The 11,381-nt window shown below is 41.9% G+C and overlaps 1 protein-coding gene across 1 annotated transcript; it reads left to right on the top strand.

Moving 5' to 3' along the window:
• Window positions 1-1,419: 1,419 nt before the first annotated feature.
• Window positions 1,420-1,962, top strand: LOC122668566. The gene has a single exon (XM_043865110.1). It carries the CDS (start codon window positions 1,420-1,422, stop codon window positions 1,960-1,962), a length of 543 nt encoding a protein of 180 aa, XP_043721045.1.
• Window positions 1,963-11,381: the final 9,419 nt, after the last annotated feature.

Here is an 11,381-nt window from a genome sequence, read left to right as displayed (position 1 = left end):
GCCTGTCATTAAGCAGTGGAATGCAGGATTTCACTAGGTGGCATAGTATCCTCAATGGTTGTCTAATATTGTCCCAGATCCCAAGAAAGATGGGAAAGTACGGATGTGTATAGATTTCTGAGATCTCAATAAAGTCAGCCCCAAGGACTACTTCCCATTGCCTCACATTGACTTGCTGGTAGGTAACACTGTAAAGCAATTGTTATTTATGGATGGATTTTTGGGGTATAATCAGATCAGCATGTGTCCAAAGGACAGAGAAGACAGCGTTTACCACACCATGGGGAACCTATTGTTACAAGGTAATGCCCTTTGGTTTGAAGAACGCGGGAGCAACGTATCACAGAGCAGCTATGGTCATCCTACATGACATGATACATAAAGAAGTAGAAGTGTATGTGGATGATATGATAGTCAAATTGGTCACTCGGCAGGGGCATTTCCAGGAACTGAGAAAGTTCCTTCAGTGAATAAAAGAATACAAGCTCAGATTGAACCCTCAAAATGTGTATTCGGAGCAACGGCAGGGAAGCTTCTGGGATTTCTCATCAGTGAAAGAGGAATAGAAGTGGATCCCGACAAAATAAAGGCTATAGAAAAAATGTGGTCATCAAATAGAAAAAGAGATCCGAGGTTTCTTGGGTCGCATTTAATATAAACCGGTTCATAGCATGCCTAACCGCGACATGTGAACCCATCTTCAAGCTCCTGAGAAAAGAAGAGCCAAAAGAATGGAACGATAAGTGCCAAGAAGCGTTTGAAAAAATAAATGAATACTTGACTCATCCGCCAGTACTTGTCCCGCCGATGCTGGGTGAACCACTGCTATTATACTTATCCATTGAAGAAATGGCAATGGGATCGATGGTAGCATAGCTTAATTAGAAGAACGGGGAAGAGCACGCAGTCTACTACTTGAGCAAGAAATTGGTAGGGTACGAAACTCGCTATACCTCTTTGGAAAAGACATGTACCACCTTGGTTTGGGTAACTAAGAGATTGAGGCATTACATGCTTTCGCATCCAATCTGACTTATCTCGAGGATGGACCCGATAAAGTATTTGTCTGAAAAGCCAACACTAACTGGAAGGATGGCCAGATGGCTGTTGTTATTATCGGAATTTGACATAACATATGTCAACTAAAAGTCTATGAAGGGGCAAGCAGTCTCAGACCATCTAGCTACATAGCCGATGAAATTAGATTCACGACCAATAAGGAAGATCTTTTCCCAGATGAGGACTTAGCATGCATGGAAGAAGAAGAATGCAAAAGTTGGTGGCAATTGTACTTTGATGGCACAGTCGATTAGAGGGGATATGGGGCCGAAATATTGCTGATAACCCCAGAAGATCTTTATCTCCATTCTGCTTCCGATTAGAATTCCCATGTACCAACAACATTGCAGAGTACGAAGCATGTGTGATTGGCCTCAAGGCCGCCATGACATTGGGAATCAAGAAGTTGAAAGTTTACCCCATTCATCAATCATAATCTGTCAAACTCAAGGGAAATGGAAAATGAAAGATGAGAAGCTGAAACCCTATCAAGAACACTTGGAGGGGATGATCAAGAACTTTGAAGAAGCCACATTCGAATATTTGCCAAAAGTCAACAATAGATTTGTAGGCGCTTTGGCCACCTTTGCCTCAATGGTTGAATGCAGCTCAGATACCCAGATCCGACCAATTCTGGTAGATAGAAGATGTGAGCTGGCATATGAAGAATCAGTGAATGTCTTGACAGTTGATGGAAAAATATGGTTCACACCCATAGTTGACTTCATCAGAGAAAGGAGGTATCCTGAACATTTCACAATGGGTGAAAAGAAGCAGCTACAAAAGTACGCCACACAATTCATGCTCCAAGGAGACTTGTTGTACAAAAGATCTTACGATGGCATACAACTGCTCTATGTAGATGAGGACCAAGATCAAACAATCATGAAGGAAATCCATTAGGGAATCTGCGGACCGCATATGAATGCCAGAATGCTTGTCAAGAAGATCCTAAGACTGGGGTATTATTGGGCAACCATGGAAGAAGATTGTGCCATGTTCATGATAAGATGCCACAAGTGCTAGATATTTGCCAACATTATCCACATTCCTCCCATGGAAATCCATTCATTGAATCCTCCCTGGCCATTCTCCACATGGGGCATTGACATCATAGGGAAGGTGACACTGAAAGCGTCCAACGAACATGAATTCATCCTCTTCACCATAGATCATTTCACCAAATGGGTGGAAGCACAGTCTTATGCCACCTTGACGGCTGCAAAAGCAGCAAAATTCATCAAGGAAAATATCATATGCAAATACGGAGTGCCACACGCCCTCATATCTGATTAGAGAACACATTTCTTTGGAAAAATGGATAAGTTTTACACCAAGTTTAGTATCAAGAGACACCATTCTATGACTTACAGACCACAGACTAATGGAGTAGTGGAAGCAACCAAAAAAAATGTCAAAGTCATATTGGAAAAAATGGTTGATACGTGATTGGGCAGACAAGCTTCCATATGCTTTATGGGCTTATCAGACGTCCGTTTGAACTTCTACTGGGGCAACTCCTTTTTCATTGGTCTATGGGATGGAGGCAGTATTACCTGTGAAAATCCAAGTACCATCCCTCAGAGTATTGATGGACTGTAAATTACTCGAAGGATAATGGATGCAGGAAAGACATGATGAGCTCAACCTGCTAGATGAGAAAATGATAAAAGCCATGGATCACCTTAAAAAGTACCAACTCAGAATGGCGAGAGCCTTCAACAAAGGAGTTCTCCCGCGAAACATCGAAGAAGGAGATTTAGTTCTTTGTGAGCAAAGGGCACCTGTCCATGACCCAAGGGGCAAGTTCAGGCCGAATTGGAGTGAACCTTATCAAGTAAAGGAAATCCTAACCGGGCAAGCTGTTCGACTCATGGATCTTGATGGAGAAGACGTCAAGGGCCTTGTCAACATAGACCAACTCAAGAAATATTTCGTGTAGCCATCAGGTCTACATGAACTACGTTTGACCTGATTCCTTTTCAAAGGATACATAGGCAACTTGGCATGCTCAAGTGCGATCACAACAACCCTTCACCAGGGGCAGATTCCTAAATCCGCCACCCAACAATCTCCATCACCCATCCAAAAAAATATCCCACCGTCCAACTAAAATCTTCCATCCGACATCTCCTCATGTGTTACTAATAGGTACTGACTATTCTCCTTAAGTCCTAAATATATAAAAAAAAAAGACAAAAAAAAAGCAAGATCTTTTCCAGTTTACTAAGGAGTTCTTTGGTTGGGTACAGGCAATATGCATCCCCCAAAGAAGGCAACTCTCAACGAGACCTTACGTAAATGGACCGTAGACATGAGTACGGATGATCCAACCGCTTTGGAAGATGTCCATCTACTGATCATTGGAAGGATTATATATGTGAAGATCCATTATGACATGCTTCGACAAGTATACCAATGTTGGGATCCAGAACTACACATTTTCAGATTTGGAGATGTGAAGATAACCCCCACAGTTGAAGAATTTTGAGCTTTCATGCTCTCACCACCATCAGGAAGACTTTTCTGCCCCCCTCTACGCAATAGCTATGAAGAAGTTCTGCAAGATTTCTTCGGATGGCCCAAGAGGGAAATCAAGAAGGTCATGGAATATGGCATAGTTGACATTACGAAAATAGCAAAAATCTTTTCCAAGCAGGAAAGCGTCAAAAAAACTCGACAAGAGAACAGGAGGAAAGCATATTTATTTTGCATGATTGGGAGATACTTGCTGCGTACCCTAAAAAAAGGTGTTCTCCCTGTAATGGCCGATGTTATTCAGTAGCTCCTAGAAGGATGTGATATCACCCCTACAATGCTAGCTGACACTTTCAAAGGTCTGGATGACATGAGTGCCTCCCAAAAATATGGCATAGATTATTGTACAGGATCCCCTGCAATTTTGCAAATGTGGCTGCTGGAAAGGCTACAATTGGTCCAACCAATACCCGACGCCACGCTGCACCTGAAGCATTTTCGAATCCAAAGAGAAATGATGGAGTTTCATGCAATTAAGGATTGGAGGAAATATTTGGAAGAAAGAATGGACAAGAAGGTTCAGTGGAACTACCATTGGTGGAATACAGAAGCCGTGATCTTCAAAATTCAAGATTGTGATTATGTGTGGTTGATGGCTTTGACTCATATCACCTTCTACCTACCTCATCTCGTACCCATGCGATGTCATTTGGCTCCGAAAGCATCAACAGTGAAGGTTCGACCACCAGAAGAGCTAACGTCGAAGATCGTGAATCTACTGGATGAATTATGGATGAAGCATGTAATTGTAGGGTGACCTTATTGGACTATGTCTCATTTCCATCACTCTCTTTTCTGTTTCCATACCATTCCTATGCATGTAACAACCAGGGATTAAATGAAAGACATTTGGGATCGTGCCTTGCAAAGGAAAAAGTAATTGTTTCAAGATAATTAACTTACTTTGTTCATAAGACAGAGTACAGAAAATAAACTACAACATCTAAAATCCATACAAAAAAAGAGTATGTTTAATAACTGGGGAGGGGAAGAAGGCTAATTCTAGCCACCAAAGCATGTAGCCTTATTATCTGCCTCCGGGATGAACTCATAACCACCGTCGTCACCGTCGTCATCATCATCATCACCCGCCGCCATGGATGGCGATGGAAAGAGTCCTACACGCGCTAGCTACCTCTGAAGGAGCCTATTCTCCTCAGAATACCGCTGACAGCGTCTCTCTAAGTTGTCCCGAGATTCCCTCATCTCGTTGAGCTGACCGCTCTAAAAGAGAAATGGATTGAGATTACTTCAAAAAAAGGGAAAAGATTTCAAAGAAAGGAAAGGAAATGTCAAAAGATACAGAAAAGGAAGTACTCACCAACCGCTGGATGTCGCGTATCCGCTCCTGGAACTCGGCATCCATGCTCGCCTGCACCCGACGCATGTCAGCATATCTCTCAGCACTGATCTATTATGATGATACCAAGCAAAGGTCTGCCAAAACCAAGGAATTAATCATAAAGTGAAAAAATAAAAGAAGAGGTAACATACCCTAACAAAGGGAATCGGGAGTCCCAAGTCGTCATCAGAAACCCGGCAGGCAAGGAGGGCGGTCTGGAGACTGATATCAAACCTAGAAGGGATGGTCCACCCCCTGTACCCGGGATGAGATCGCCCATCAGCGAGATAGGCAAGTCAACACCTGCAGCATGGGAAGGGAGAGAGCCCACACGGCAGCCATGTGAGGGAGGAAATCCATAGTCGCCAGGAATCAGGTGACGACCTGGGTACTACAAAAAAGGAAGAAAGAAAAGAAGAGAAAAGATTGTCAATTTTCTAAAAAAAAAAAAAAAATAGAAAATGTCACACAGGGAGATAAGATTAAAAGAAATACCATAGTACCCTCCCGGGTCAAGCGAACATAGACTATCTCCCTATAAAGAAAGTCTTGGTAATTCTGATTTACCACAACCAGCTCCGAAGCTGCGATCCCAACACTCAAGACCTCAATGTCAGGAGATAAGAGAGGAGCACGCATCTGAGCGGGGGGAGGTGTAGGTCGATGCTATGGTCCATGGGATCATAGTAGCTCACCTTGGGAAACCAATAAAAAATAAGTTTTGAGTTCCCTATTCTAGGGAACACCAGGGTTGTCCCTAGGGAACCCTAGGGTTGCCCTAGGGCATCCTAATCTAGCTTGGGCATCCTATTTTCAATTTTAGGGTTTTCCATGGTCGCCCATGGTGCCCTACTGGAACCCTATTAGGGTTTGGTATGACAAACCAATGCCCAATCCGTCTCTTTGACGTCCCATAAAATTAATGGGATCCATGTCATAGAGAAAAAATCATCCCTATACCATCTCATGGATAGAGGGATCCATCCCACACTCGAATGTGTAGTGGAAAACAATCGATTTGGGTCACTTTCACATCCCATGAATAATCAATATAATTAAATCAATAGGAATTAACACAGAATTGCTGACCTGATGAGCCTCAAGTGTTGCTCCTCCAATAAACAATGGTTCTTCCTCCGATGAGCACTCCAAGCAAACAGATCTGAACCTCCAATGGTGCAGCCAAGGTTCTTCAAGCCAATGCTAGATGCTCTTCAGTTCTTCAAGCATAAATCTGGGTTACCAAAACCCTATCTCTCAGACAAAGTAGAGAGGAAGAAGAAGGAGAAGAAGAGATCACAAGAGAGAGAGGGGAACCAATAACCATCCAAGAGGGGGGGGGGGGGCAGCCAAAAACGTGGAGCATTGCTGCCCCCCTCTGCGTTTGTGGTTATTATATAATACTAGGGTTTCCAAAACCTAGATTTGAAAAAGAAATCCCAGTGAGACTCCAACTCTCTTGCTCCTTGTTTGGCTGTCCTATTTAAACTCAAAGTGCTTCTAATTGGTGAAGCAGAATCTAATAGGGAATGTCATAATTAATTAATTATTTTAATTTATGGATAATAATAATTAGCACCATATCCATTAATTAAATAAAGATCCAATTATTTAGAAAATTCCAAATAACTCCCTACATGATAATAAATTATCATGTCCAACCCCCCCACTAATCAACACTATCATTATGGAATCTAGGGCATGTACACTTGTACTGCAAAACCCCATTGCATAGTACATGTCCATATAAGAGTGTCTGTGTATCTGATCGGGTCCCACAAAACTCAACAAAACATTTTATTCAAATAACTACAAATAATCTATTATTTTATGTAAAGTAGGTTTTGCAAAAATCATTTCCAAAACGGCACTAGATCTAGATTCTGATCCAACCATACACAGACAACTTCAATCTCGGTGTTCCCCAATCAGGTAATAGTGACCATGTTGAGTAACTCCTTCACTCACAAAGTGTTCACAGATTCCCAGAACACCGGCTTTGACTCACTTGAGTCTCAGTCATTGATGCACCAAAGAATGCGGTCACAGTTCGTAGTGACAGGGTTCCCTCAGGTACAGGGTCTCGGTGACACATGTCTATCCCTTCCTACATTTGGCAGTAATATATGAGGGAATCCACAAAGTAGATTCTTTGCCAATACACACATCAATCATGTGAGTACTCGCATTCATACCCTGACATCACATGTCTAGGCATACCTAATGCGACGACCATATGATAAGGGTGCCCAGCCCAAACCCTAATTGTGACTATCATTTTAAGTAATACTTACAGACACATAATGCTCAAAAAGTTTATATCGCATGTGATAAAATTAAACCAAAATGTATAAAGGTTCAATACAAAGTAAAACTGGATTGAACCAGACCGAACCGGGTTTGATGGACACAGAAATCCAACAATCTCCCACTTGTACATTAAAGCCAATTTTTCATACATTTTAAACCCATGGCCTCCATGTGTTTTTCAAACACTTCAGGAGACAAACCCTTTGTCATGGCATATGACACATTTTCAGTTGTGTCCACTTTGGAGACACTCACGTTGCCTTGCTGGATAATCTCTCTGATGAGGTGATACTTCCACTGCACATGCTTGTTCTTCTGATGAGCCCTAGGATCCTTTGCTTGTGCAATTGCCCCTTTGTTGTCATATAACAGGGGAATAGGGCATTTGACATGATCAAGGACTACTCCAGAAATGTTAGGAACTTCCTAACCCAAACACCTTATTTTTGCTGCATCACATGATGCAAGGTGTTCTTAAAAATTTAAATTAACCGTAGATTTCTATTTGCACTCCGCCACACAATGGCATCTCCACCCATTAGATACACTATCCCAGATGTGGATTTTCTGTCATCCTTATCAGTTTGGAAATCTGAGTCTATGTAACCCAGAACTGACAACTGATCAAATCCAAAAAATAAGAAATAGTCCTTAGTCCCTCTCAGGTACTTGAGGATATTCTTGACAGCACTCCAATGCTCTCGTCCAAGGTTAGACTAGTAACGACTTATGATACCTACTGCATAGCAAATGTTCGGCCTCGGCCTCGTACACAACATAGCGTACATAAGACTCCCTACTGCAGAGGCATAGAGAATCCTCTTCATCTCTTCAATGTCCATCTGAGATTGGGGACATTGAGATCTGGAAAGACTGACTCCATGTCAAAAAGGGACATTTCCCTATTTGGAGTTCTCCATGCTAAATCTGGCCAGGAATTTGTCTATATAGGTAGCCTGTGACAAGTCTAGCATCCTTTTCTAGCGATCTCTTACAAGTTTGATCCTGAGGATATAGCTAGCTTCACCAAGATCTTTCATTGAGAATGTTTTGGGCAACCACTGTTTCACTGATGAAAGAAACCCTACATCATTACCCATCAGCAATATGTCATCTACATATAAAATAAGAAAACATACTGCACTCCTACTGATCTTCTTGTAAATGCATGGTTCATCCATGTTTTGATCAAAATCAAAGGATTTGATTGATTGATCAAACCTGGTCAAACCTGATGTTTCAGCTTCTAGAAACCTACTTCAGTCCATAGATGGACCTCTATAATTTGCATAAATTTCTTTCTTCCTCCAAGGAAGAGAACCCCTCTAGCTATTGCATGTAGATTTCTTCTTGAAGAAATCCATTCAGAAATGCAGTTTGCATATCCATCTGCCAGATCTCATAATCAAAGTATGCGGTGATAGCCAATAAAATACTGATGGACTTCATCATCGCCACTGATGAAAAGGTTTCCTCATAGTCTATACCCTCTTTCTAGGTATAGACCTTTGCCACCAGTTTTGCTTTGAATATTTCAACCTTTCTTTCCGCGCCCTTCTTCCTCTTGAAAATCCATTTACATCCAATCGGCTTAACGCCAAGTGGTGGATCGACCAGAGTTAGACCTTGTTGGAATGCATCGAATCGATTTCAGAGCACATTGCCTCCAGCCACCTAGTGGCATCAACATCCTTAAGAGCCTCAGAGTATGTTATCGGATCATCATCCGATTCAACCGACACCATGTGGAGCTCTTCCACTGTTTGCTCTTCTTTGGTGAGAAAAGTAAACCTGGTGGGTGGTCTAACAGTCCTCCTATTGCATTGAGGTTCTTGAGGTGTTGGTATTTCAGTGGGTATGTCAATTGGTCTCACTTCTAGAAGTGAAGTTTCTGAGTTATCCAATAACTCTTTAATGACTACAAGTTCAGACCTCCTGGTCAACGTTTCTTCCTCCAGAAATGTGACGTGTTTACTTACAATGACCTTTTGATCAACCAGGTCTTAGAAGTAGTAACCTATTGTGCCTTTAGGATAGCCTAAGAAAAAACATCTAGAAGTCCTGGATTCCAACTTGTCTGTCTGTTGCTTTCGCACATGTGCTATGCAACCCCATACCCTAAGGTGTTGAATGTTGGGCTTATGCCCTTTCCATAACTCAGAGGGTGTCTTAGCTATAGACTTAGATGGAACCCTATTCAAGATATAAATAGTCATTTCTAAGGCGAACCCCCAAAAAGAGAGATAACTCACTATAAGTGAGCATCGTTCGAACCATATCCAATAGAGTTCGATTGCATCATTCGGATACATCATTTTGTTGTGGTGTTCCAGATTAGTTAATTGACTAACTATCCCTTGTGATATGAGATGTTCATTAAATTCATCCGATAGATTCTCCCCTCCATGATTTGATCGTAAGGACTTCATACGTTTATCGAGCTGTCTTTCGACCTCGGCTTAGAATTCTTTGAATTTATCAAAGGCTTTCAATTTTCTACGTGTAAGAACCATGGATGAAAATCCACATCCCCTAACAGAAGGGTTTCAGTTCTCGTGTGAATCGAATCTCGCCGGTCAATCCTAATCCTGTAGCCCGATACCCTCCTAAGAGGGCAGATGGATAAATAGTAGCCGCCACCTAGACAAGGGTCTAGGACTCGTAAATTTCTTCCACTGATGGGGAGAGACTAATGACTCAATGGATAGGCTACGATCTGTCCAGATCACTAGGTAAGTATCAAGTTATGGACTGGGAAGGTGTTAGGGACCCAATCCGCCCAGTCAGAACTGCCCATCCTTCTCTAGACCATTGTTATGCCTAAGCTTGCTTGGAAACCCTAAAGCTAATTATTCTTGATCTAAGTCATCCTAAAACTGGGCACCTAAGATTAGGTATCTATGTACAAAAATGTGCAACCTAAACCAAATTTCTAAGCTACCCTAAGCTAGGGTATAACATCAATGCACGGCATAGGGGTAATCATTTAAACTAAACTAATTACACTAAAACATGTGATAATATACTAAGCATGGAACATGGGACTGGAACATAGGGCATCGAGCATGGATAAAAAAAAGGCATCTAATTATATCAGAGATGATAACAGAAATTCATTAAGCATGTAAGGATAACAATTCTACAACACCCGTGGGCTAGATGACGGGATAGCAAAATTCCCATCCTAAAGATCGTGCAGCTTGTGCGCTAGCTACTGTCCGCGCACCTTGCTGGCCACGGGCTGGTGGCATGGGTAGGGGCATTAATGCGGGGATGGTTGGCAGCATGCACTCTATCGCCACATCCATCATAAAATTTTTTTTAAGTAAATACAATTTTCCTTCCCTTTTATGGATACAATTTTTCAATAATTGGAATAATAGAATCAATCAAATCCATAGTCATTATAACAAACCACATGAGCAAGTTGCATAGGATCATGGTAGTTCACCTTGGAAAACCAATAAAAAATATGTTTCGAGTTCCTTGTTTTAGGGAAATCCAGGGTTGTCCCTAGGGAACCCTAGGGTTACCCTAGGCCACCCTAATTTGGCTTGGGCATCCTATTTTCAATTTTAAGGTTTTCCATGGTCGCCCATGGTGCCCTACTGGAACCCTATTAGGGTTTGGTATGACAAACCAATGCCCAGTCCGTCACTTTGACGTCCTATAAAATTAATGGGATCCATGTCATAGAGAAAAAATCATCCCTATTCTATCTCATGGATAGAGGGATGCATCCCACACCTGAATGCGCAACGGAAAACAATTAATTCGGGTCATTTTCACATCCCATTAATAATCAATATAATTAAATCAACAGGAATTAACATAGAATTGCTACCCTGATGAGCATCAAGTGTTGCTCCTCCAATAGATAATGGTTCTTCCTCCGATGCGCACTCCAAGCAAACAGATCTGAACCTCGAATGGTGCAGCCAAGGTTCTTCAAGCCAATCCTAAATGCTCTTCAGTTCTTCAAACATAAATCTGGGTTGCCAAAACCCTAACTCTTAAACAAAGTAGAGAGCAAGAAGAAGGAGAAGAAGAGATCATAAGAGAGAGGGGATCCAAAAACCATCCAAGAGGGGGGGTAGCCAAAAACATGGAGCACTATTACCCCCCTCTACTT

This window comes from Telopea speciosissima, chromosome 7, assembly GCF_018873765.1.
Source record: "Telopea speciosissima isolate NSW1024214 ecotype Mountain lineage chromosome 7, Tspe_v1, whole genome shotgun sequence".
Lineage (NCBI taxonomy): Eukaryota > Viridiplantae > Streptophyta > Magnoliopsida > Proteales > Proteaceae > Telopea > Telopea speciosissima.
Note: the sequence above shows the minus strand (reverse complement) of the source record. Positions and strands in the feature narration are given on the sequence as shown.